This window comes from Dromiciops gliroides, chromosome 2 (genome assembly GCF_019393635.1).
Source record: "Dromiciops gliroides isolate mDroGli1 chromosome 2, mDroGli1.pri, whole genome shotgun sequence".
Taxonomy (NCBI): Eukaryota; Metazoa; Chordata; class Mammalia; order Microbiotheria; family Microbiotheriidae; genus Dromiciops; species Dromiciops gliroides.
This window is the reverse complement of record NC_057862.1, coordinates 167871365-167899032: the sequence shown is the minus strand read 5'-3', so window position 1 is coordinate 167899032 and position 27668 is coordinate 167871365. Positions and strand designations below refer to the sequence as shown.

At 38.9% G+C, this 27668-nt stretch overlaps 1 protein-coding gene across 2 annotated transcripts in view; it reads left to right on the top strand.

The window, feature by feature from the left end:
- The first annotated feature begins 4539 nt into the window (after positions 1 to 4539).
- Positions 4540 to 27668, top strand: part of AP4E1 (adaptor related protein complex 4 subunit epsilon 1) — an 80558-nt gene continuing 57429 nt past the window's right edge. The window contains exons 1-6 of one of the 2 annotated variants that reach the window (XM_043987870.1): positions 4540 to 4722; positions 9452 to 9523; positions 15128 to 15251; positions 18956 to 19029; positions 21221 to 21342; positions 25654 to 25813. In XM_043987870.1, the coding sequence (XP_043843805.1) occupies positions 4573 to 4722; positions 9452 to 9523; positions 15128 to 15251; positions 18956 to 19029; positions 21221 to 21342; positions 25654 to 25813 (702 nt within the window). In that variant the 5' untranslated portion in view covers positions 4540 to 4572. The remainder of the gene's footprint in view (positions 4723 to 9451; positions 9524 to 15127; positions 15252 to 18955; positions 19030 to 21220; positions 21343 to 25653; positions 25814 to 27668) is intronic. The other variant, XM_043987871.1, reaches the window with a different exon arrangement.

The window sequence follows — 27668 nt, the reverse complement described above, 5'->3', positions numbered from 1 at the left end:
TAGCTTAGTGACCTTAGGCAAGTTTGAACATTAATTTCCTCCTCTGAAAATGAAGGTTTAAACTTAATGTCCTCCAAGATCACATCAAACTCTAAGCCTATGATCCTAATTGTAAAGGAAAAGGTCCTATTCTCGGGGATAGGAGTCCTAGATTATCATTTAGATTCTGCCCCTAGATGCATGACCTTGGCAAAACCAGTTACCTTCATTGTGCCTTAGTTTACTCATCTGCAAAATGAAGGGCCCAGGGGGCAGCTAGGTGGTTCAGTGGATAAAACACCAGCCATGGATTCAGGAGGACCTGAGTTCAAATCCAGCCTCAGACACTTGACATTTACTAGCTGTGTGACCCTGAGCAAGTCACTTAACCTTCATTGTCCTGCAAAGAACAAACAAACAAAAAAATGAAGGGTTTGGACTAAGTGATGTCTATTTCATAAGTTAATAGAAGCTGAGGCTGTAAGAAGGGAATTTGAGGTCTTTCTCAGCCCTGATATCCTTTAAATAAATTTATATCAATTTTGTTATTAGGGGCAAAAAGCTCACCTGCAGAGGTGGGGTGAGCCAGGAGCGGTACCCTAGTTTCCAACTGAGGGGAGATGGTTGGTGAGTGAGGTCAAATTATCAGCTCATCTCCAGATTACTAATTTTCTGATCATTGATTGAAATTGAGACTCGGTACCAGCAGAGTTGCTTAAACATAGAAACATAATAGACACTTAATAAAGGTTGAAATTGAATTAAATTATTTTTTAGCTAAAGGGAAATTAGGTCACTCAGTGGATAGAGTGTTGAACTTGGAGTCTGGAAGACGTGAGTTCAAATGTGACCTGAGACACTTATTAGCTACGTGACCTCGGGCAAATATCTTAACACTATTTGCCTTAGTTTCCTCATCCGTAAAATAAGCTGGGGTAGGAAATTGCAAACCACTCCAGTATCTTTGCCAAGAAAACCCCAAATGGGGTCATGATGAGTCAAACATGACTGAACAACAAAAAATTTTAGCTGATTGAAAACCTTTAAAGAACGCGACTATAGACATTTATTTTTATATTTTCCTCCATCTTATATAAGACTAAGAATTCTACTTAGTACAAATATTCATATTCTTCTTTGGCATTCAAAATTACCTAGAATGATCGTATATAAGAACAGGGCTAAGCTGTTTGTTGATTTGCTTTCTACTTTGGAAGTAAATATTACTTTATAAAAGCTAAAAAAAAATCTGAGAATTTCTGGATATTACCCAGAACATATTCAAAGACCTGAATACTCTTTAGTATATGTAATAGACATGATAATAACTATCACTGACCCAGATCTGACTTGAATGTGCTAAGATCTTGTGGACCAGTCTGCTTGCCATGCCAGAGAAGTCCTTGTCATTTGTATCAGTTTTTTGGCAAGTCTGATATCCCAGTAAGGTGAGAATAATTCTTTTTATATTGTCTGACTTGGATTTCCATCTGGCTTCAATCCACCTCTCATTCCAGAGAAGAATGTCATCCACTGCTATCTGGGAGTCCTCTGACTGAGTCCTTCATCTTCTTATTGCCTTGCTCTTGGGAAGAGCTTGATGTTGGGGAAAGGTGGTTGAGATTTTCTGCTGCAGGTGGGATGGGGTGAGTCTTGGAAGGAAAGACTTTTCACTTCATTAATAAAGGCTTCTAGTCCAGCCTTCTTCCTACCCCATGGCTCTCACTAATTGTCAAGGAAGGATGTCTATTTGTTACCATACCTACACACTTCCCCATACCCCTTTGTCAACATTTTTCCTAGTTAGAAGGAAATAAATCTTTTTAAGGGGAAGTCCTAATTCCTTTCCACTTCCAGCCTCTAAAAAGAGTTGTAAGTAGGGAGGGAAAACCTGGATTCTGTCCTAAGGCACCAAATTTAGAAGATATTGACAAAACTTGTCAGTCTTTTAGGGGTATAGAAATAATGAAGCCCAGGGGCAGCTAGGTGGCGCAGTGGATAGAGCACCGGCCCTGGATTCAGGAGTACCTGAGTTCAAATCTGGCCTCAGACACTTAACACTTACTAGCTGTGTGACCCTGGGCAAGTCACTTAACCCCAATTGCCTCACAAAAAAAAGAAAAAGAAAAAAAAAAGAAATAATGAAGCCCAGCACCGGGCTTTCCAGAATAATTATTTCAAATGGAAAGTTACCTGAAAATGGATTCAGGTGAGTATCTCTCAGCCCATCCCATCTACTAGTTTCCCCAAGGGCCTCATGCCCTTGGGCCTGGGTCTCCTTTTCTCCACTACAGTGTGGTGTCCTGCTCCTCACAAAGTCACCTAAGGATAAGTTTCATACACAGGTGCTTGAACCTTGCACAGAAATTCCTATTCATTCCTCTGCCCCAAACTCCCCACCCTTTCCCATAATACCCTGTCCTTAGGTGATACATTAAGCTCCACAGAAGTCTGGAGAATATGCTACAACTGAAAATAATAGAATGTCAAACTTTGTAGACCCATCCCATCTCCGTATTTTACAGATGAATAAACTGAGTTTAAAGACGATTACTTGCCTAAAGTCACATGTTTAGTTAATGGAAGAACTGAGAATAAAGCCTAGGTTTCTAGACTCCCGTTTCAATATTTTTTTCCACTTCCATCTTTATTAGGCATGAAATAGAGAGCTTCTGGGGAAAGAGGAATTATGCATCAGAAATGGGAAAACAAGTCCTGGGGCAGGTTTCTGGTGAGAGAGAGAGAGAGAGAGAGAGAGAGAGAGAGAGAGAGAGAGAGAGTCTAGGGTCAGGATACCTAGATGCTGGAGACATTCCTGGGCTCCGGTGCCCACCTGGAAAGCATTCCTGGCTTGGAGATGGAGGATTTCCTGGCCTTTTGAAGGTCATCACTTTGTTCACCTTGGAAGTGGGGGAGGGAGTATTTGTCCTAGTCAGGTGCTCTGGGACAGAGGGGTAGGTAGTAGGCTGTCTGGAAAGGTTGCAGCTGTTACTGCCACTTCCCTTATTAATCTTTCAAGTCGAAAACAATTTAGAATGTACTTCATTTGCTCTTTAACACTTTCTCCTTCCCTGACCTCTAATCAATGTTATCAGGCTCCTTTCTCATTTACAGAATCATGGTTTTAGATCTGGAAAGGACCTTAGAGTAAGAAAGGACAGTAGTGATCTTTACTCCAAGCTGCCCATTTCACAGATGAGGAAACAGGCCTCTAAACATTAAGTAGCTTTATTAAGGTCACACAGATATAATGGAGCAGGGTTTCATGCCCAGATCATCTGACATCGAAGCCAATTCTTCCACTGTACTTCATGCTGCCATCCATTGTTTCCTCATGTTTTTCTCCCTTTCTTCCCCACGAGTCCATGATTTCGGCCTCACCTGCTATCTATAGTTTCATTCATTCATTCATTCATTCATTCATTCATTCATTCATTCATTCATTCATTCATCTGTTCATTCATAAAAAAAAAGCTAATTTTAATGCCTATCATATGTCTTCTAGTCTATGGAGGTCCCATATGTCTCCTTAAAAGCGTTGCATAATGGCATATGTCCTTTTATATGAAAAATCCTCTTTCCCTGCCTCAGGTGATCCCTAGCGACTGTTCAGAACAGATCAGAGGTGCAGAGACAATACAGAGGAGGGTACTGAATAGAGAAGAAAAGGAATATGCTCAGCAATGAATTATGAACCTCATTCAATGTATGGCGTCCAGGCATTGAGTCACATATCACAGAAAGGCAGCCTAGCCTAACGGATAGAGATCAGGAAGACCTGGGTTTAAGTCTAATCTATGATAGGCTGTGTGACCTTGGGCAAGTAATAATCTCTCAGTACTTTCTAGGTAACCCTCTGGGACTCTTGAAGAGAATGTGCCATCCTGTATTGGTCCAAGGGAGTTTCCTATGCCAGGGAATTCCAGTCCCCGTCCCCATTTATGTGTTAGGGTTTGAGGAAGCTTACAATCTGATAGTAGGATATAACACATACTCTGAAAGATCTGCTACCTAAATATAGCACAGAAAAGTACCACTTCCAAATTCCAGTGAGAGGGTAACCCAGGTGAGCTGGTGGATTGTGGGTGTGGATGTGGGCTCTAGGAATCAAAGGAATAAGGGAAGATAGAGACGAAGCAGAAACGGTAAATACGGTTTGAATGTGAACCCTGGATAAATTATTTAACCCTCTCATAGCCTTAATCTTCCCATCTGTATAGCTGTGACATGCCACTTTTTTATGGATCAAATGAGATAAGCCTTAAAGCAGTATCTAAATGTTATTATTCTGGTGGGGTCCTGGGGGGTTTTGGAGGGTGGGGTGGAGTAGTATGGTTTTTAGAAGGTTTTGCCGGGAGTCCTAAGTAGCAGCTCCCAAGGCACGCATGCCTAGTGGAAATCTCAAAGCTCACGCTCTTCACAAACTGGAGGGCACTCGAGACTCTAGCGCCCTCCGGTGGCGGCCATGCGACAATGTTCATGCTCACTTCGTAGGCCCAAATAAAGTTTCCTTCTTCAAATAAACAGGAAGTGCGTGCCAGGCCCGGGGCACGCTGGGCTTTCCGGGATGAGGAAGGAAGCCGTGGGGCTGCGATGAGCGATATAGTGGAGAAGACCCTGACGGCGCTGCCGGGGCTCTTTCTGCAGCACCAGGCGGCCGGCGGCTCCGGGGTGCCCAGGGTGTCCGTCTCCTCCCGGCTGGGCAGCCTAATCCGCAGCATCACCGCGCTCACGTCCAAGCACGTAGGTGGCCGCGGAGGGGAGGCGGGGCGAGGGGGCGGCTCCTCCAGATCCCCCCTTAGCCAAGACCTCCCCGGGATGCTCCTCAGCCGGGCAGGATCCCCGGGAATCTCCCCATAGCCGGGCCGTCCCCCCGAAGTCTCCTCCCCACCTAAGAGTCCCTCCGGGATCCCCCCTCAGCCAAGGGCCCCCTGGAACCCCCCCTCAGCCGGTGCCTCCCATATCGGGTGTCTCCCCGGTGGTGCCCCTTCAGTTGGGACTCTTCCACCTTAGCCTGACTCCCAGCCGGGGCAGAACCTCCAGCTCGTGGGGTGGGGGTGGTCATGCTGCTCTCTGGGCTGGGGACGCCCAGGGAGGGGGAAGGCGGGCCGGCTTTGACTCAGGTGGAGGGGTGTCTCAGGCTGTCTCCGGACAGGCGTGCGGGGACCCCCTCCTGCCCGGGGCTCTCCTGCCACTGTTTTCGCTCTTACTCGAGTGACTTTAGACGCTGAGCTCTGTTAGGGCAGGGACTGTTGGATTTTTTTTTTTAACCTGCATCCCCAGCGCTTACTACTTTAGTAGGTGCTTAATAAATGTTTATTGAATTGAATTAAATTGATCTGAGGCTGAGAAAGATCTTGTGACTTGCAGATGGTAAGGGCTTGAGAAAGGTTTTGGACTCGGGTCTCCCTGATTGCTGTTGACTGACTCACCCGTCTCCCCTCTTGAAGTAGGAGTCTTCCCACGTGGACTGCCAGGGACTAATTGTTTGATCCGTGTTTATTAAGGGTCCTCCAAACCGGAAAAAAAAAATGACAAAGTGCCTGCCCTGAAAGGGTTTAAGGTCTTCTGGAGATTGTGTGCGTGTGTGGTTAAAGGAAAGTATGGTTATTGGTAATAATATGTATCATGTATATACCACTTTAAGATTTGCAAGGAATTTTAGGTGTCATCTATCTCATTGATCCTCACAACAACCCAGTGGGGTGCTATTATCCCCAATTTTACAGGTGAGGAAACTGAAGTTTTTGAGGCATTTATTTACCCCGAATCCCCCCGCCCCCCAAACCTTTCAGATTCTTTTTGTATGTTATCTTCTCCCATTAGATCTTAAGCTCCTTGAGGGCAGGTTCTGTTATTCCTCCCTCCCCCATATGTATCCTTAGCACTTATCAGAGTCCCTGACATATAGTAAGCATGTAATAAATGTTTATTGAATTGAACTGAGGCTGAGAACAAGTGATTTGCAAATAATAAGAGCTTGAGCCGGGTTTTGAACTCAGGTCTCTTTGATTCTTTTTTTTTTTTTTTTTTGGGTGAGGCAGTTGGGGTTAAGTGACTTGCCCAGGGTCACACAGCTAGTAAGTGTTAAGCATCTGTGTCTGGATTTGAACTCAGGTCCTCTTGACTCCAGGGCCGGTGCTCTATCTATTGTGCCACCTAGCTGCCCCTAGGTCTCTTTGATTCTTAAGTCCAGTACTCTTTATCCCTTGAACTCCTAGATACAGGATATGATAAGGGCTAAGGAGAGTAGCAAAGTGATCTAGGAGATTTGAGGAGGAAGAGATTGTTTTCATTTGGGAAGAGGCTACTGATCAGGGAAGGCTTCTCAGTGGAGGCAGCTTATTAGAAAGATGTCATGAAGGGAGAAAGATGAGGGCAGAGACCTTTAGGAATTGACAATTCCGAGATATTATAGGCATTGTGGCTGCAATGCTATACTTCCACTTAGGAAGACCCGGGTTCAAGTACTGTCTCAAATATAGATTTCCCTGAGACCCTACCTTAATCGCTTATGAAATGAAAGACCAACAATAACAACATATAATAGCATTTATAGAGTGCTTTAAAATTTGCAAAGTGCTATACAAATGTGCACATATGTTCATTCTCTCATTGGAGACTCACAGTAATCTTATGAGGTGGATGTTGTTATTATCCCCATTTTACGGATGGGGAAAATAATCCTGAGAGATGTTAAGTGACTTGCCCAGAGTCACACAGCTTGTAAGTGAGCAGAATTTGAACTCAGGTTTTCTTTACTCCAAGTCAGCATACTTAACCCACTGCAACACCTAGCTGCCCAATGTACACAGAGCATGGATTTTCCAGTGTTGTTGTGAGGACCAAATGAGATAATGTATTAAATATGCTTTGCAAATGAAAAACTATAAATAGCTATTATTATTTATTAATAATCTTAGTCTCATCTTAATTAATTAGAATCCAGATAGAAAGGGTCCTTGCTATTCTGCTATTACTTCCCCCCCAACCCCGCTTTTTTGGTGGGGCAATGAGAGTTAAATGACTTGCGCAGGGTCACACAACTAGTAAGTGTCAAGTGTTTGAGGCTGGATTTGAACTCAGGTCCTCTTGAATCCAGGGCTGGTGCTTTATCCACTGTGCCACCTAGCTGCCCCCTGCATAGTGCTTTTAATTGTCCCAGGCTATTCCATAAACACAGAACTTCAACTTTTAATTTTTTTTTTAATACCAGTATTCTTCCAATGCAAATCTTAGAACACTTCAGTATCCAAAGAATCAGTTACAAGTGACCCAGAGGACAAATGGTTAGGCTGTCGTGTCTCTTTAGCAATGATCTATAGACAAGTGGCAGAAGGGATATGCAAGATATATATGACTGGCAAAGGATCATGACATCTCAACTTTAGAGCTGGAAGGAGCCTTAGTGATTAGAGTTTAGTCCCTTTATATTACAGATAAGAAAACTGAGACCCAGAGAAATGAAGTGCATTTTCTCAACTCTTCTCTGAGGCCAAGCTTGATCGTTGAAATTATATGGGCTTAAAAAAAAATTCTTCCCTTTGACATTGTCTCCCCACTTCCATATTACTGAGGCGTGTCCCCCAAACACTCACCACATCAAGAGTTTAGAAAATGTATCTGCTCTTTGCATACATAATAGACTATAGATGTAGACATATACTCATAAAGATTTTGTGGATTTGCTTTTTTGCTTTTAATCGTTAAAAATTTTTTTATAAGAGCTCATTAGGTAGAGTAGGAGATGAGATGGGGATGTATAAAAAACAGGCAATGCAAAACCAAAAGGATTTGACAAAATTTAAGATTTTTTTAAAGTTCAGATTTAAAAGTTCTGGAAAATATTTTATAATTATTAAAGTGAGGAATCCATGCATACTCTTTCTCTCAAGATCTTGTTACTGGACATGCATCCCAAAGAAGTCAAAGAGAGGAAGAAAGTTCCTATAAATACCATAATATTCATTACTGCACTTTTTGTGATATCTAAAAACTGGAAAAAAAGTGAGTGCCCATCTGTTGGGAATGACTGAACAAATTTTGGAAGAATTTATGAATATTATGGAATATTATTGTGCAGAAAGGGATGATAACTATGAAGAATTCAGAGAATTCTCAAAGAATAAGCATGGAAAGACTGGAGTGGAGTGAAGTCAGCAGAACCAGGAGGAAAATATACTTAATCACAATAATGTAAATGAAAAGAAAACCAAAAAGAAGCACAGCCCTGAGTAATTGTAACAACTGTTTTGGGTCCCAGAGGACAATTAATGGAATATACCTCCTGCCTTTTGAGCTTAGGTAGTAGATACACTTAGAAAATGTTTCACATGTGATCAGTATGTTAGTTGGTTTTACTGATCTATTTTTCTTTGTTATAAGGGAGGATTCAGTGTTAGAGGAGAATTTATATTCTCAAATAACTGTCATAAAAGCAAAATGTATTTGTGAAACTTATTTAAAACAAAATCTCTTACCCTGGATTTTCATCGTTTTCTCTTTCTGTAATTCCAGCAAGACATTTCAGTGTTTAAGTAGCAACATACCTGGGGAGACAGGTAAAGGAAAGGGGTTCTTTAACTACTTTCCATCTTCCCATTCTTTCCCACTGACTTCATTTAAGCTTGATAGCAAATCATGAGAGGTAATAGAGATTTGAGTGAAGATGGGAATGGCTTATTTTTAATGAAGCTTTTCAGCTATCTACTACTGCGTTTGATAATGAAAGTAATATGAGGAGGATAGTAGTGCATGACCCAAAGCCTTCTTTGGTTGTAAAGTTGTTATATAATCCCTGAAATATCATGGGAACTGGACCCTTTTTGTGCCTTTCATCATATTTGATGCAAATAATCTGGTCAGGGTTTTTTTTTGTTTTTTTGTTTTTTTGGGTTTTTTTGCGCGGGGCAATGGGGGTTAAGTGACTTGCCCAGGGTCACACAGCTAGTAAGTGTCAAGTGTCTGCAGCTGGATTGGAACTCAGGTACTCCTGAATCCAGGGCCGGTGTTTAATCCACTGCGCCACCTAGCCGCCCCCTAATCTGATCAGTTTTAATGCCCATAAACTTTAAATTTATCAAAATAACTGATTTGTAAAATAGCATTTTAATTAACATTATTTATGATCAGGAATAATTTCAACATCCTCTGTTCTATACCATTAGGATTTAAAAAGAAAGTGAGCCTTTGATTTAAAGGCCGCTAGGTGGTGCTGTGGATAGAGATTTGGGAAGGCCTGCATTCTAACGACATGATATCTTTACTAACTGTGTAACTCTGGGCAAATCACTTCATCTCAGCCTCAGTTTTCATATATGTAAAATGATGATAGTAATAGTACCCACCTTATAGGGTTATTGTGAGGAACAAGTGAGATAACATGTAAAGTACTTTGCCAACTTAAAGTGCTGTGTAAATGCTAGCTATTATTGTTATTAATATTTGTTATTAATGTTTGTAATTTTTGCAGGAGGAAGAGAAATTAATTCAGCAGGAATTGGCTAGTTTGAAGGCAACTGTTTCTGCACCCAATACTACCCTGGTAAGTTTGAAAAGTTAATGCAAATAGGTTGTAATGTTCTTTTGTATTTGAGACTGTCCATTAGTGATGTTAGGAGATTAGAACTATATATAGCATCTAGTTCACAAATTAGATGAACTGTATATGTGTTTATCAGTATGAGACATTGTAAGGGTACCATTGGAGCACTCTGGATGTCCACCTGTCATCCCTTGTTCTTTTCATGTCACCAGCCTCTGCTCTTCCTGTCATATAATTCTTTGAAGACATCCTTTGCCTTGTGTTATCATGACAGGAGCTCCATGATATTGGAATTGTTTCTTTCTGGCTGTTTGCCTTGTTTTCTCCTTGGCCTGGGAGTTCTGGAATTTAACAATAATATTCTGGGGAATTTTCATTTTTAGATCTCTTTCAGGAGGTGATGGGTGGATTCTTTTTCTTTTTTCTTTTTCTTTTTTTTAACAGGATCAGAAAAACCTGGAAAGATGGGTGGATTCTTAAAATTTCTATTTTACCCTCTGATTCTAGCATATTCTAAGATTCTAGGATATTCTAGGATGCCCTGTGATTTCTAGTCTCTTTTGTTAATCATGGCTTTTTTGGTAGTCCATTAATTTTAAAATTATCTCTCCTCCATCTATTTTCCAGATCATTTGTTTTTCCTATGGTCTTCACCTTTCTCTGTCTGCTCATCTTGCCTTTCTTTTACTTGCCTTTTCGCTCCTTAAAGTGGGGCACTGTTTCCAGACTGCAGTATCCTAAGCTTCAGAAGTCCCAGGTGGTATGATTTAAGGAGGAGCAGGTTCTTCACTCGCCTGGCCTGTTCCTTGGTCCATAGATGACCCCAGACCAACTTGCTAATTAACCAGCTTTGTGTTTTGTGGTTGTCAGCTCCAATGAACCTGTGCCCCTCCCCCACCTGGGCCACTGCTACTCAAGCCTACCTCCTGGTTCCCAGCAGGGGTGAAAAACCCAAGTTCTGCCTCAGCACCATCATAGACCCCTATAGTCTCCTCCCTGCCCAGGGCTCAGCCCTCTCACTGGACTGTGAGCTTAGTTCCAGACGATACTGGCACTTTAGCTGATTCAGAGGCTCTGGGGGGTCTGCTTTTCTGGTGAGGCCTTCCTGGGACTGGATCTCGGAATTGTTTCTTTCTGGATGTTTACCTTATTTTCTCCTTGGCCTGGGAGTTCTGGAATTTAACAATAATATTCTGGGAAATTTTCATTTTGAGATCTCTTCTAGGAGGTGATAGGTGGATTCTTAAAATTTCTATTTTACCCTCTGATTCTATCATATTCTAAGATTCACTGCCTTTCTTCCACCATCTTGGCTCTGTCCTGGAAGTCCAGAGCATTTGTTTTTCCAATGAGATGTTGCACATTTTCTTGTATTTTTTCATTCTTTTGCTTTTGTTTTGTTGTTTCTCAGCGTCTCATGGAGTTTTTAGCTTCATTTAGCCAGAGCTTTTTTCAATCTCCTTTTTCATTTGGCCAGTTCTGCTTTTTAAGGAGTTCTTTTCTTCAGTGGATTTCTGTGCCTCTTTATTTGGCTTATTCTGTTTTTTAAGGTGTTATGTTTTTTCAGTAAATTTTTGTATTTCCTTTACAAAGTTGTTGACTCTTTTTCATGATTTTCTTGCATCACTCATTTCTTTTCCCAATTTTCCCTCTACCTCTCCTATTTGATTTTGAAAACCCTTTTTGAGCTCTTCTGGGAATTCTTTTTGGGCCCAAGACAAAGTCATGTTTTCCTTTGAGGCATTGGATATAGCTGTTTTGACTTGGTTGTCTTCTGAGTTTGTGTTTTGACTTCTTCTGTCACCATAGTAACTATCTGTGGTTAGATTGTTCTTGTTGTTTGTTCATTTTCCCAGCCTTTTTCTTGACTTGTAACTTTATGTTAAAATTGGGCTCTGCTCCTGGAGTGTAGGTGGAGTGTAGTTCCAATATTATGGTTTTTCATGTTGGTGTTTTCAGAGCTAGTTTTGGGGGTCTGTATGTTTTTAGTACTTCCAAGGTGGTGTGCTCATTGCTCTCCTGGCCTGTGCTCTGATCTGTGAGCAACCACACAACCACAAGCATTCTTTTCTGCCATTGAACTGTGCCCAGGGTCCCTGTTCCCTTGTGACTGCACACTCTAATGTACTAGTGCTCCTCCTTGCTCTGGGTATGTGATTTGTAACCTCATATGAGCATTGTGAGTGGGATGGGAAGTACACCCACTGACCCCTGTAATAGAGACTCGAGGAGAAAGGAGGCCAAAACATTGATTTTATTTCTTTTGAAAGAAAGGTGCACCACACTCACTGGGACAACCAGGAGGTGTGACACACCAGGATTAGGAAATCAAGCAGTTTTTATACTCTTTACAGACATCTAATTTGAGCAAAATGCGGTAATTGGGTTCAGCAATAAATCATTCTCCTGGAATGTTCAGCGATAAATTATTTTGCAACATTTTCTGTTTCTGCAAAAATTTATCATGTCTACGTAATGTCTCACTGCAGACTCTTTGAAACAATTTTTAAGTTGATATGCCTATATAGAAAGGGGGATAGTAGCTTCCCATTATTGCTTCTCTCTAGAGAAAAAATATATAGAGAGAAATAGGGGGCTCTAAAGGGCTTTAAGACTTTGAGATCAGATCACTAGGCCTAAGGGGGGGCACTTTCCATCTCAGTGGAGAGTCATATCCCTATGTCCCTCTCAATTGTAACAGAGAGTACCATACCCAGTGCCAGCAAAGGGTCACCAGTAATCTTCTCCTGTCCCTCCACCTTACCATCTGTGAGTTGAGAGCTCCAAAAGCTACTGCTGCTGATTCAGTCACCCCCAAGGCCTACTGCTGGCTTACTGGTGCATTGCCTGTATTGGACTGCACTCCATTCTCACCCCAGTGAGACAGACCTTTCTTGCCAATCTACTAAGTTGTCTTGGGCTGGAAAATTGTTTCACCCCATCCTTTCGTTGGTTCTGCTGCTCCAGAATTTGTTGTGAGGCATTATTTTAAAGTTGTTTGGAGGGGAATATGGGAGATCTCAGGTGAGTCCCTGCCTTTACTCCCCCGTCTTTCCTCTGCTGTCTCATAATGTTCTTTTGATTACTATTTTTCGATATTAATAAGACTGAGTATTTTTTCCTCTATAAGTACTTGATCTAAACTGACTGTTTTCACCATTTTTATTCTTTTTAGTGCCATTTCTGCTTCCTCTGTAGGCACATTTGGGACTGTTTTGTTAAGTTACAAGTGTGGTGGTTCCACTATCCTCAATGAGGAAAACAGTTTGTTAAAATGTTTTTTTGCAAATCTTTTTCATTTTTCTTCTTTGTTGTTTTGCTTCCATTTTCTTTCTTAAAAGCATTTGGAATAACTTTGCTTTGTTGTATTTTTCATTAAGCTTTACGAGATGACACTGTTTATAATCATCTAATATCCTTCTTTGTAAATGTTTGCAAATGAATATATAATCTTATCATGTGTGCCTTTGGCAGCCAGTTCTTTCTCTTGGGCAGTAAGCCAAATGTGTGCTGACTTAGGCATCTTCTGAACTCTTTGGTCTCCTTGTTGTGGCAATTAATTTACATTGGTTAAACTTCTGGTTAAAATTATTATAGTTTGTGTCAATGTAATTTCTCTCGTCTGTTTTCCATTCTTGTTTGTCAATTATTCATTTAAATAGTTCAGGATTAAATTGTTTTAGTTGTACACTGTATCTTTTTCTCATTTTTTAAAATGAACTTCTGATCTTACCTCAGAAGAGTTGAAGGTTTGACTACAAAGAAAAGTGATTCACAGATAATTCCTACAGCAGTAGCAAGTCTTTTCATCCCTGTTAAAATATCATCTATTTTATTCTCTTTGATATTATTGGGTATTTGCCATGTCTAACAGCTATGTTTATTTTTTAAAGAAAGTATTCATGGTATGGTGGTATGAGGCTTTGGTATAGCCTACCAATCTCTGGGCTCTTTCCTTTTTTCTTTGTGAACCTTGTTGTCCTAGATATTTCTCCCATCTTTACTTTTTTCCCACCTTTGCATTGAAGTCACCAAGTATCAGGATGCATATTGATTTGATTTGGAGGCTCTTATTCATAGAATTCCTCAACCACTTCATCCTCCGAAACCAGTGTTCTTGCATAAGCTGCAATAATTTTCATGATGGTCGTTTTGCACATATTTATTAAAATATCCCATGAGGGGCAGCTAGGTGGCGCAGTGGATAGAGCACCGGCCCTGGAGTCAGGAGTACCTGAGTTCAAATCCAGCCTCAGACACTTAATACTTACTAGCTGTGTGACCCTGGGCAAGTCACTTAACCCCAATTGCCTCACTAAAAAAAAAAAAAAAATCCCGGGAAATAATGTTTCCTGTTGCCTCTGTGCATACAATAAAACCTCCTTGATCAACTTCTTGGCCTTTCAAAGAAGTGCCTGTGAACCATATGGAAATTTAGCTGCTATGTTAATTTATGTTAATTTACAGCAAGAATTTCAAGATTGATAAGCTTTTGTTCCTCTTAGGATAATGCTATTCTTTGGCTATTAGTCAAGTATTTTACATTTAAAGTACCAACTGTCAAAAGTTTGTCGATAGTCTAAAAGTTCTGTGATTCTTCACATTTTCTATCTCCTTTCCTGCCCCTCTGCCAGTGTCCCTGAAGAAGCCAAAGGGACTGCTCAGGCCTGAGCCAATTTTCATTTTTATTTGTTTCTTGGTTGACCATGCTCAGAATTCATCACCAACTGTCTCTCTGTAATTAGCTAGTTTGGAAGTTGGAAAATAGATTCAGTCTATTATAGGGGCCACTCTCCAGTCCCTTCCAACATTGTACATACTGCCAGACCTTGTGTTCTATTGGCAGAGCCTTTGAGACCCCAGGGTCACCATGTCATGATAAAGCATTGGGGTAGGATTTGGTGGAGAATACTATTTTATTAATTTGCAATGAGAAATGTAGCTGTTGAATTGATTAAATGATTGCCAGCTGGTCAAAACATTCTTTTTAATAGGAAAATTAATTTAAAATATTCATTAAAGGAAAAGCTATTCGGAAGGATAGAACCTAGTAGTAGGCAAGCCACCTGGGCACAATACATTGGTTGGGGAGGGGGCACATGTGGGCTCACAACTAAGCATATATGTTCCCCCCCCCCCTTTTTTGTGGGGCAATGGGGGTTAAGTGACTTTCCCAGGGTCACACAGCTAGTAAGTGTCAAGTGTCTGAAGCCATATTTGAACTCAGGTCCTCCTGAATCCAGGGCTGGTGCTTTATCCACTGCGCCACCTAGCTGCCCCTATATTTTAATACTTTTTTTTTAAAATAAATGTGTCTATTTAATGCCAGAATATTTGAGCATTTTAAAAATGTGGCTTTGTATAATGAGAATTTTTATTCAACTTTTAGCTAGTCATAGTTATACTCTTGTACTTTAATATTACTGTACCTCCTTAATAAAACATTGTATCATCAAATTATAGTACATATGGCATACATAGTTAGCCTGTAACATAGGTCTTGGTCCTGTATCCAACACCATCATTCTGAGTGACTTTACTGTAGATTGAGCATAAAAGAACATTATAGGATACATCATATAAAAACTTAATTGTTTTTTTCAGAGACTGATGAAGGAATGTATGGTGAGACTTATATATTGTGAAATGCTTGGGTATGAGTCTTCCTTTGGCTATATACATGCTATCAAGTTGGCACAACAAGGAAACCTCTTAGAGAAGAGAGTTGGTATGTTTGTAAAATTTCTGTATTTTAATATTATTTTTAAATTTATAGCTATCATGTCCATTGAATCAAAGCAGACATGGGTTATGTTTTTAGTAGAGTTGCTTACACTATAATTTCTAGGTTGTACAACAACAGCTCACATTTATATGGCACTTTAGAGTTTGAAAGAATTTTACATACATTATCTCATTTGATCTTCACCAGATATGAGGTAGGTGCTATTATTACACCTATTTTATAAGGGAGGAAATTGACATTTACATTGTTTAACATTTGTGTTAATGTTATTCCTGTGTTGTTTAAGATTTTTATTAATGACATGGTTGGACACAGCTGTAGTTGCCATGGTTATCAAATTTTCAGATGACAAAGTTAGGTTTGAAAGATAGTTAATGTTGGATAATAGAGTCAGGATCCAAAAGGTTTTGATAAGCTAGAAAATTGGGCTAAATCTCCTAAGATAAAATTTAATAGGGCTGAATTTCTTACACTTGGTTTAAAACAAAATCAAGCTCAGTATAAGAAAACTGATATGGCAGTCATAACAATTAATTTGCTCTTAGGCTTTAATAATAAAAGACGGGGCAGAGCATAGAGGTAGGAAGAACTGTTAGGAGATTGTGGACTCCCTTGTGTGTTTCTGGAGATCTGTACAAAGATGGTGGCACCAAGACTAAAGAAGAGGGACAAGATGCGAAAGATATTGCAGAGGTACCCCAATCAAACTTGGTAACTTATTAAATAGGAGGAGCGAAGGAAATGAATATGGAAGCCTGAGGTATGATGTTGGTGTCACTGTTAGAAAGTGATATAGAAGGGTCAACAGATTTAAGGGGAAAGATAACAAGATTGGTCTTAGACATTTTGATTTTGAGGCTAGGATATGGACAGATTAGGTTGTATTGGGCTTGAAGAGAATTAGGACTGATCAGAATAAGGATAAAGTCTCTAGAGGAGATAGTATGGACTTGGAGTTTACATCGAAAATTGTGAAACAAGTTGCCTTCAATTGGGGAGGTAGAGTGGAGTGGTATGGGAGAGGGATAACTTAATCTTAAACAATAGAGCAATTTGAAGACTTTGCCTGCCCCCAAATTCTAAATATTGCTTGTTATGTATGCCTTCTTTCTTCATATTGCAAAATTTTTCAGTGCCTTTCTTTCTGCAGTGCCCATCACAGTGTCCTGGGCATAGTAGGTACTTGATAAATAATTGTTGATGATTGACTTACAATTATTATGTACAGCTCTGGCTGTGATCTCTCTCTTGGTCTTCAGTGCAACTTCCTGGCTTGACTGAGATGCTTTTTCTTAAGAAACAACTTTCCATTGGTTATTAGAAAGAGAGATAATTAGAGGTACCATACCACTTACTCCTTTCTGCTTCCTAATGGAAAGAAATGCATAGTCCAAGCCAGCAACATAATAAACACCCAATGTGATTGCTTCCTCCCCTTATTAGAGCTATACCAAGGTTTCTCAGCCTTCATTTATTGGCCTGATTCCATCACAAGCCTTACATTGATAGGTTGGGTGGGGTGGTGTTCACGTTGCGCTAAGGGGAGTTTTCAGTCAGTTTGAGAAGACCTGAGCTCTGCTTCATAGGCCTTCTCAGGGAGAGCCTTTCTGACCTTCATTTCCTACCTGGCTGCTCACCTGGACTTCATCATTGTCTCCAGAAACTCACTTTCCTGCAAGATTAAATCAATTCTGAAGCTGTCACCATCTCAGTATTCCTAGTCCCTTGTGCCTCTCTCTTCCTCTGATGGGTTGGAGGGTGGACTTCAGAGAGCTTTATTTAAGGAGGGGACCCAGGGAGGACACCTCATTATTCTCTACCTGGTTGTAGGATTTCATGCTCTTAGCTGCGTTATGTTCTTCCTTTTATGTGTTGTCTTTCCTCATTAGACTGTGAACTCCTTGAGGGCAGTGCTGTCTTGCCTTTTTTCTGTATCCCCAGTGCTTGGCACAGTACCCTGACTCATATCATAGTAGGCACTTAATAAATATTTATTGCCTGATTGACTGCTTCCTGCAGTTCCACTGCCTCATTCCTGGCATCCGTGGAGTCTCTGCCTCTGTTTTGGCTTTGGCTATTTCTGCTGTTCTTTTTTCATTTCAGAGCTGATGCTTCCCATTTTATGGGTATAGCTCTGAGCTTGTAATGACGTTGGGGTGTCTGCTATTTCTAGTCTCTTCTTCCTTGTCTTGGGATAGTCATTAAGAGTGGCCAGATAACTCCAGGGTGAGGGCAGGCTTAGGGTCCTCCATCTGCAGAGCTGGAGTATGAGAGGGAATGAAAGGGAATTTAGGATGACGGTCAGTGGAAGCTGGCAGTGAGGCCGTCTGGTAACTAGTCCATGTAGGAAGAGCCATTCAGATTTACAGGATTGTCGATATAGAGATGGAAGGGATCTTTAGAGGACATTGAGCCCAAGTCCTCCATTTTACAGATGAAGAATGATGGCAGTGTGGGTTAGTAGAAAGAAGGATGAGTTTGGAGTCAGATGAGCTACATTAGAATCCTTGCTCTGCCACTTACTGCTTGTGTGACATTGGGCAGCTCACCTTTCTGTGGTGTCTTCATCTGTAAAATGAGTGGTTGCCTCCCAGATCCCTTCCAAATCTACATCTATGTTCCATTGATCACTGAGGGACTTGATAAGGTGTATCTATGTGTTAAATAGCAGGCCCTGGATTCAAACTGAGGTCCTCGGTTTCTAAAGCCAGCCTACATTCCACCATCCCATGCTCCCTCTTGGAATATGTTGGCAGAATTGTTTGGTTTTACCTGTCCAATTTTTTAATTCTATAAGTTAAGAATTTGAGTGACATCAGCTTGTTCAACAATACTACTGTGAAATTCCCTCAGCAATTTCAATAATATATATTTTTTGTTTTGTTTTGTTTTTGGTGAGGCAATTGGGGTTAAGTGACTTGCCCAGGGTCATACAGCTAGTAAGTGTTAAGTGTCTGAGGTTAGATTTGAACTCAGGTCCTCCTGAATCCATGGCTGGTGCTCTATCCACTGCACTACCTAGCTGCCCCAATTTCAATAATATTTAATTAGTTCATGCTTAACCGTAATTTAGATAGACTATTTTGGGTGGAGGTATAGAAATTTTCTAACAAATGTCTATAATGACATATAAAGTTTGGATACTTTTAAAAAACTTTCTAAAAAGGTTTTGGAAACCTTTGAAAAACCATTAAATTTTGGGCCTCCTTATTAGACACATACTATAATCATGGACTACAGAACTGTCAAAGACAGGTCAGTTATAGTATAGTGGAAAGAACGGTAGGTTTGGAGGAAGAGAACCTGAGTTTTAGTCCTAGCCCCAGAACTTACTAGCGGTCAGACTTTGTACAAATCCTTGAACCTCACTGGTCCTCAGTTTCCTTATACATAAGATGGAGATAATAATACTGTCCTACCTCATAAAGTTGTAAAAAAGAAGTGTTTTGTAAATCTTCAAGTGCTTTGTAAATGTGAACTATTATTATAAAAAGAATCTCATCACTTATCTCACTTTGGCACTAAAATTCTTTGGATCTTAGAAAAATGACACGATCTATTTCATATTTGACATTTACCTTGAATTACTAATCCTTGAAGTCTTGCGTATGTTGCTTTATGTAACCATTTTTATTTATTTTTTGGAAAGCAGTGATGAAAGATTTTTTTCTTATTGTCTTTTGTAGGTTATTTGGCAGTTTCTTTATTTCTACATGAAAACCATGAGCTGTTGCTTCTCCTTGTGAATACAGTTGTAAAGGTATTATTTACATAACTAGTTTCAGAAATATCATTTTGATTTTAGTGTCCAGAAAGTACATGAGATTTCTCCTGATGACTTTTTGTAGTTGAGAAGAAGTGAAGCAATAAGGGGTAGGGTAGTCCATGTTTTCCAATTACTGGATTCTACCCATAATCTAATCCCCATTTGCTTTTGATTGAAAAGCTGGAAGTATGGGCATTGGTTGGAAGGAAATATGTAGAAACAACATCATTATCACCATCTCTGGTACAGAATAAATACTTGTGTGTTCCAGAGACTGGAATAAGAGCTAGTCTACTTTTTTTAGCAGGAAAGATTTTGGAGACTACTCTGCCATGGTAATGTTTAATAGAAATGGCAGCAAATTTTCTATTATCTCTTTTAATGGGGAAAAGAGAATAATTGGGTAATTGAAATATCTTTATTTTAGCACATAGGTACCACTTTCCCCCCTCTAAACTTTTTTCCCCCAAACTGCTGCTGATTTAGAATTGATTGTTTTGAGTTTTCTCTTCATATCTTTCTTGTGTATACCTTTTGATGGATATATTAATGAGCAGTAAGTAGGAGATAAAGTAGAAGCCTTAGAAAATCTATAAGCTCTTCAGTCAGCTTCTGAATACTTGAGAGCTATTTTGTTATGCCTTTAAAGTCTTATTAAGGTAGACTTGATGGCCACCAGGGTCTATTTGAGTTGGTTAGTAAAACCCCAGGAGTGGGTAGATCATTCTATTTCAACTCCTCTTGGAAATAGTACTAATTGTAAAGTATAACAATCCAGTCTATGGATTATCTCTGTCCTACTTCCTTCTGCTGTCTATCTTTTGGCCATTTGAAATTTCATTAACACATCTATCAAAAGGTAGGCAGGAAAAGTATATAGAGAATATTTTAAAAAATTCAGAGCACTTCCTCTTTTAATCCCCACTCTTCATATCACTTGCATTATGTGTATGTATGTATGTGTGTGTGTACACTCACACACACACACACACACACACACACACACACACACACACACACACACACACACACAGTATTGTCCTAAGGAAAAACACTGCTCCTATAATGTAAAATTACTGTGCATTTTAGATTTAAGACTTAGGAAAAAACAAAACAGATCAGAATTCTCTAGTGAGTATTGTCTTTAGTCTGGAAACTAGACTTGATCAAAATGTTAAGGACAGATTCACGACAACTCCAGTGTACAACTCTGAAATCTCACTGCCTTAAAATTTTAGCACTAATTTTTTTTTCCTGAATTCTTCTACATTTCCCCCATATATTCTAAATGCTAGAAATAGATTTTTTTTTAAAGTTTATATTCTAGATAATACTGTGAGTCAAAGTTTGTCAAATTAAATTATTGAGTGGAAAGAAAAGCAGTAAAATTTGGTCTAATAAAATACTTAGTATAATGTCTCCCTGCCTAAACCTGTGAGTGGACCAGAGAGTTATTGAAAAGGGACCCTCAAATATATATCCTGATAAAGCATATTTTGTTCTTTATTTAGCTCCTATGGATTATAAAACTTGGTAAAAAAAAAAAAGGTTTTCTGTAGAAAGTTATATATTATTGGTTTTTCATTTTTTCCTAATAAGAAGTTTATTTTTTTTCTGCTTTGGAATGAAACTTTTTTTTTTTTGGCTAGACCACATCTATTTAAGTTCATAGTCTGAGTTGTTAATTCAGTTTTCAGGAGATGTCAAATTTGCTTTTTCATCAGTGGCATAAAAATTTATTTAAAAACTATTGACTGTATACCAGCTATTCATTAGCATGTATTTTCTTATTTAGCAGATACTAATTGTACAACTGCTATCATGTGAGGGATCTGCAAATTTTTTTGACCTTAAAAAAGGTTCTCTTACTCAAAAAGATTATCAACCACAGATACTACTTTGGTCAGTATTGGAAGGGAAGTACAATTTCCTTTTCTTTCAACTGCCTGTAGAATAATTTATATTTTGATCTTGTTAAAGCATAATAAAATGGGAAATTCCTATAAAAACTGCTAGTAAACTTGCTAGAAATGATTGAATTATGAGTTAAGACTAATCAACAGAAAAACGCTAAAATTCTAGAATTCACAGCACTTTGAACTAAGTAAGCTTCATTAGAAACCTAAACCATGGGGTGTCCAAAGTTGCAATAATTACAATTTTCTTTGATTAATAATCTTAATAGGACTTGCAGAGCACAAACCTTGTGGAAGTATGCATGGCACTTACCATTGTCAGTCAGATCTTTCCTCGGGAAATGATTCCTGCTGTTCTTCCACTTATAGAGGACAAGCTACAACATTCTAAGTAAGTCAATTCATTGTTTAGATACTTTGCTAAAATGAGTTTCAAAAGATTGAACTTAAATGTTTGTCATAACTTAAAGTGGTACCAGTGATAGAGTTTGCCCTGTAACTAGAGGTTCATAAATTCAATAAGGATTTGGCAGGGGATGTGTTGATGCCAAGTTCACTAAACATAATGTAGACATCCAAGTGCAGTTCTTTATGTTAAATGAGTGTCCTTTAGTCTATTCATCTATAAAAAGGAGGTGATAGGGGGCAGCTAGATGGCGCAGTGGTTAAAGCACTGGCCCTGGATTCAGGAGTACCTGAGTTCAAATCCGGCCTCAGACACTTGACACTTACTAGCTGTGTGACCATGGGCAAGTCACTTAACCCCCATCGCCTAAAAAAAAAAAAAAAAAGGAGGTGATAGTACCCACCCTGCCTGCCTCAAAGAATTATATAGAAGCTAAATTGAGAAAATGGAAAAGATTTTGAAAAAATGTAAGTGCTATAAAAATGGAAGGTGATATTATTTTGAAGATGCCTTATTTGATATCAAAGCTACATCTCCCTCTCTTTCTATTCCAAAGAGATATGTTAGAGTAAACATTAGCATGCTTTTTCACTAGTCTTCCTTTATTTTGCATATCTTTAACTTTTCACTTGAATCTTTTTCTTTCTGAGACCACAGTCTTTTTGGCGAGGGAAGGTCTCTTGGTGAGTTAGGTCTCTCAGTCTGTTAACTTTCCCTAAGTTTGGAAATACTTCTCATTGAGAATACATTTTTCTTATTTCCAAAGTAACTTTCCTCAATAGGATCTAAAATCTTTCAGTTTTCCATTACTTCTTTGTTAATTAATTTTGTTAGGATTAAGACCATATTTCTTTATCTTTTATGCTTCTTGAAGTGATATTGCCCAATGTTTCTCTTATAATTTATGTCACTTGAGACAGATCTTGGAAAGTAAATCTTCTCAGCTAAAAGCCTTATCTGTTACTGAAGTTCCCTACCTTAACTGCCTTATTTTTAATTTGCATAAAATTAAGAATTTTATCTTACTACTACCTAAAATAGCATTAACCATTTATACCAGCAATATTACACGTCATTTAGAATGGTGTTGAGATTATTTTAAACCTGTAAGAGTGTGCCAGCCCCAAGTTTATAATTCTGTCAGAACACAGCATGAAGAAGTTTAAATAACAAAAAGAGCATCTTTTACTTTTCTTTGGTAATTATAATTACCTTGATCATAACAGCATATGATTGTTCCTTAAAACAGTATTAAAGTGGCTATGATTATTGATTTGTATATGGTACACCTCAGAAGGGTTGAGAAGTGAAAGGTACATACATTTTCAATTGATATCTGTCACTCTTCCATTTTACCCCTATTCCCTATCTACCCTTGTTGAATTTTGGAGAGTATCACTGTTGCAAAAATCATTGCTTCTTCCTCGAGAGCCAGAGAATCTGGGAAGGAGGCCTGGAGAAGCCACAAGGTTACCAAGGAGGATTTAAGGCAGGGTTGGGATAAGTTGTTCTACATCCACAGCAAAGTTTCACCAACTCAGAACAAGGCTTAGAATCAAAGTCTCCTGACTCTCCATGTGGTGCTGTCACTTTGAATTGTGCTTTCAGCCTGTGGCATGATTGCCACCAATGACATTAATACGGAACATCCCAACAGTCCTGGGAGGTCTAATCCTAATATGCTTCTCTCTTTTCATAAAAAAAAGAATTATATAAGTGACAGAAAAAGAATACTAGGGGTATCATAAATATGACTGATAGTGTTTTCTTTTGGATTCTTTCCATTCTAATCCTAATTATCCTTTATTGATCTTTAGTTTCCCAGTAGATTGGAAATGCCTTTAAAAAGGGTGTGGGGGCAGTCTAATTTTTGTCCTTATATTTGTAGCATTCAAGATAGTGTTTCTGACGTTCTTCATCAATTCTCAAATTGATGAATTGAATTTCTTAAGGCTTCATGGGGTAGAAAAGAAGGTTCTAGAGAAAAATCTTGGCTACCCCTGCTTTCCTTTCCAATTTTAATAAATTCAGAAGTAAAATGGAATATTTAGTTACCCAGCTGTCACAATGGATATGCCAGAAGGAAGTTTTGATTTCAAAATAGGAGCTTCTACTTCAAGCTTCAATTTTTGGTTTAGAAATAGTCTTTCTTTTTTCAGCCTCTTTCACAGTTCTGACTCTACTTTTATTTTCTTTTACTCCACAATACCTAATATAGCTTTCTTTTCTTGACTTCCTTATCCCTGCCCATTACTCAGATGGGAGCTGGAATTTAAAAGTCAAACAGCTGGTAGATGAGAGTCAGGATAAGCAGTATCAGCGGTTTTGGGCACTGTTGAGAGCCTTAGTCACCACTCACTGTCTAGTGATAAGATAGGTCAGCACCTTCTTATTCCCAGAGGATAAGGCCAAGAATATTCCAGGTATCTTAACAGGTAACCCAGCTTGGCAATTTTGTCAGAATACAAATTGCCCTATTCCTTTTATGCAAAAATGTTGGCAGATTTTAATAGCTTTGCTATTTTAGCTTATTGGTTAAAACAAAGAAATCTAGATGTCACAGAAGGCTGAGAGAAGTGTCATCACCGCCTAGGAACCATATTGTTTCTGTGACAGAGTTGTCCTTTAGTCTTGTGTTAGAGGTTGTTTCTTAGAGTTGAGGCCTATATTTTTTGCTTCATTAAATTTATCTGGGTGAATTGATTTTGTGTCTTTATCCTTTGAAAACTTTTTTTCTAAAAATGTTTTGGTTCTAATATGAATTAATATGACCTTGAATTTAGGATTGAGGACCAGATCTGTCGTCCAAAGCCTATCTCTTAGCCACTGCTATAAGAAATTTCCTTAAAAAGAAGAAGAAGAAGAAGAAAGAAATTTCTGGCTACTTTTCCCCACATGAGAGGAAGGATTTTGTGCTGTTGTAGTACAGTACTTTAGAATAGAGAGACAGCCTGGCATAAGGGCAACTAGACTAAACTGTGATTTCATTACTACAGGAGATTCCCAGGGGAGGAAACTTCTTTTTACCAGTGTGACTCAGTCAACCCTTTCTCTTCAGCTTAGGGTCTTAATTACATGGAGTGAGCATGAAGTATTTAATGACTATTCCATGATCCTATGATCAGAATGTATCAGGTAGGATTCAAACTCAGGTCTTCCTGGCTTTAAGACCAGCTTTCTCCCCACTGTACTGTGCTACTAAATAGAAAGCTTTCCTCAGAGTCAGGAAGAGCTGGGTTCAAGTCCTGCCTCTGAACAACTCCTTGCTGTGTGACTGAGTATCTTAAACAACTCTTAAGATGCTAGATTGCAGAACATTGCTGCTGAACTGCCATCATGAAGGGAGTTTCCTCTATGGGAGTACCCTTTATGGATGAAATAACTGAAGATCTAAACTAAAACAAAAGGCAAACCCCTTTAGGCCGACTGCTCAAAGGACCTGGTTTGGTATCATGGGCCAAACATACAGACCTGTTGTTAATTGAGCTTTGTTGCATGGACTTCACTTTTGTTTACTCTCTCCTATTTTCACTTTATCCTTACTCTCATTTTAATGGTTGTTATTTGTTTCACACTGCATTTCAGCATGATACATCAATTTTCTTTTCATTACCCCCAATTTAGCCTTCTTCTCTTTAAGCCTAGGTCTTTGGGGCCACTTAGAGTAAAGAGTCTGTGTACTCCCATCCCCTCTCAGACACTTCCTAGCAGTGTGCCAACTTTGAACCTGATTTTTCTCATCTATCAAATGGGAATGATAATGCCATGTTACTTCATAGGCCTATTGTGAGGATCAAATGAGTGAATGTCAAGTGATTTGCAAACCCTAAAGCTCTATACATGTCAGTTTTCATTGTTATTATTATCTTTAATATGCTCTTCCATTAATCTAAATGGAATTGGGATCAAAGATGCATATGAATGACAAATACTCATCACCAAATTTTCCACAGAGTGATAATTTTTGGTCATACAAACTCCTGAAGACCACCTAGTAGGTTGTAGAAGGGTTGCAAACTTCATTGTTGGAGGATGTATCTACATATGACATAATCACTGCTCTTTGAAGTACTGATCCTGAGGCAGTAGTAAATTAAAAACTATTTTTTGCTATAGTCCTATATTTATTTGAATTATAAGCTTCCAGATACTTGTGACAAGTTGTTTTATGTTCTTTGTAACTTTCCCAGTGTCTAATATAGTGCTGTGAATGCATTTTGCACATGTTAAGAGTCTTTTAAGGGAGTAGTTGACAGTTTGATCAAGTTTATTTAGATAAATTTTTTTTTTCATTAGGGAGATAATACGAAGAAAAGCTGTTCAGGCATTGTACAAATTCCATCTCATTGCTCCCAATCAAGTTCAGCACATTCATGTAAAATTTAGGAAAGCACTTTGTGATAGGGATGTTGGGGTCATGGCTGCTTCTCTGCACATTTATCTTCGGATGATTAAGGTAAGTTGAAAATTAGTTGTCAACATAAACTGATCAATTTTTTGTTGTTTAGTTTAATAAATAATTATAGCAAAATATATTAAATCTATTTAGGATGGTACTGTGAGTAGTGTGTTGGACTCATATTCAGGAAGTCTTAAGTTCCAGTCCAGCCTTAGACACTTAACTTAGGTGTGTGGCACTTGATCTCCTTCAGCCTCTGTTTCCTGATCTATAAAATGGGGATATCAATAGTACTCACCTCCCAGGACTGTTGTGAGGCTCAAATGAGATAACATGTGTAAGGTTCTTGGCAAACCTTAAAGTTCTTTTATCAATGCTAGCTATTCTTGTTTTGTGTTATTCTTCTGATTTATAGATGATTGATAATGCCATATATGTTACAGAGGTTAATTACAAAATGTAGATATTAAAGAATGGTTAAGAATTCTAAACATTTCATTGTCAAGTGTTGGCCACAAAAAGCCTTCAGAATTTGCAGACTCCTTTATGCTTTTGAGTATTTGTGGTCTGTTGTTCCAACACATGCTTATATGCCCTACCAATGATGCTCTATTTACCAAGCTCTGTGAGGTGTAGAGCCTTTTGCAAAGGTAAGAATGGAGACTATTGGTAATGTTTGCCCACAAAACTGATTCTATTTTCTTCCCTGCTAGGCAGAGTAGGGACCAACACACCAGAGCTTGTAGCTGCAGTGGAGCAGGGACCCTTGTTACAGTTCCAGGGCAGAAAAGAGGGTTTGTGGTCACTCATAGACCAGAGCACAGGCCAGGAGAATAGTAAACACACCTCTCCTTAGATCATAGCACCTTGGAAGAACTGAAAACAGTTCTAGGCAGACTAGGTAGGTAGTGACCCTATAGAGACAAAGAGCACTAAGGGCTCCCTGATCAAAAAATACCTCACATGTGTATTCTACTAATTAGAGATACATTTGGATTAATGAAATCCTCTTTTGAGATAACCAGTGCTCCTGAGAAGTTTAAGTCCTCTTTGTATCTTAATATGAATTCCTATAAACAGGTTGCTATAACTGAATGCATTTGCACAACCAAAGGACATCATGAATGTATTAGGTTTCTGGGGTAGGGAAGGAGGTGGGAGAAGGGTTCAGAAAAGAAGGTAGGAGAAGAGGGCCTCTAGTGGCAGCCAAATACATATCACTGGTGTAGGTAATCCCTAGTAATTTTGTAGATTGTTAAAATGGCCTGTCATGTGGGGAATCATTTTTTAAAAAGTGTGTTTATAGACAAAGTACAAAGCTTAGTTAAATTCTTATATAGGTAAGAATTATGTACAGCACCAAATATCTTACAGGCAGAATGTAGTGGACTAAGTGCTAGTTTGAGAGTCATGAATACTTGCTTTCATATCCCATCTGTTAAATACAAGCTTTCTGATGACGGCAAGTCATTTAACCTTTTAGCACTTCTGGCAGTTGTCTAAGCTCATAAAAATTGTACAGGCAAGTTGCACATCTGCATCGGTGGAAGGACTTTCCATACCTGTAGTTCTCTACATTGATATTAGGTCTGAACCAAAAAAAAATTCTTTTAATTGTTTTTTAGTGGTGGTGGAAGATTTTTAAAAAATATGACTTCCTTAGTACTCTGTTGTAGCCATCTGGTGTTTACCATTTAATAATTATACATTGACTTCAGTTTTATATATTAGATGTTTTCTAGACATGGTTTGTATAAAGTGACAGCTAATTCCCTTTTCAGTGAGAGCCTACCACATTTGAATATTTAAGCAGCCATATTGGCTTTATCCTTAAGAAGTTGGTGGCTATTTAAACTTTAGATGAAAAAGCCACATCGAATTGCTTTTTCAAATAGAGTTAAGAGGAAGCAAG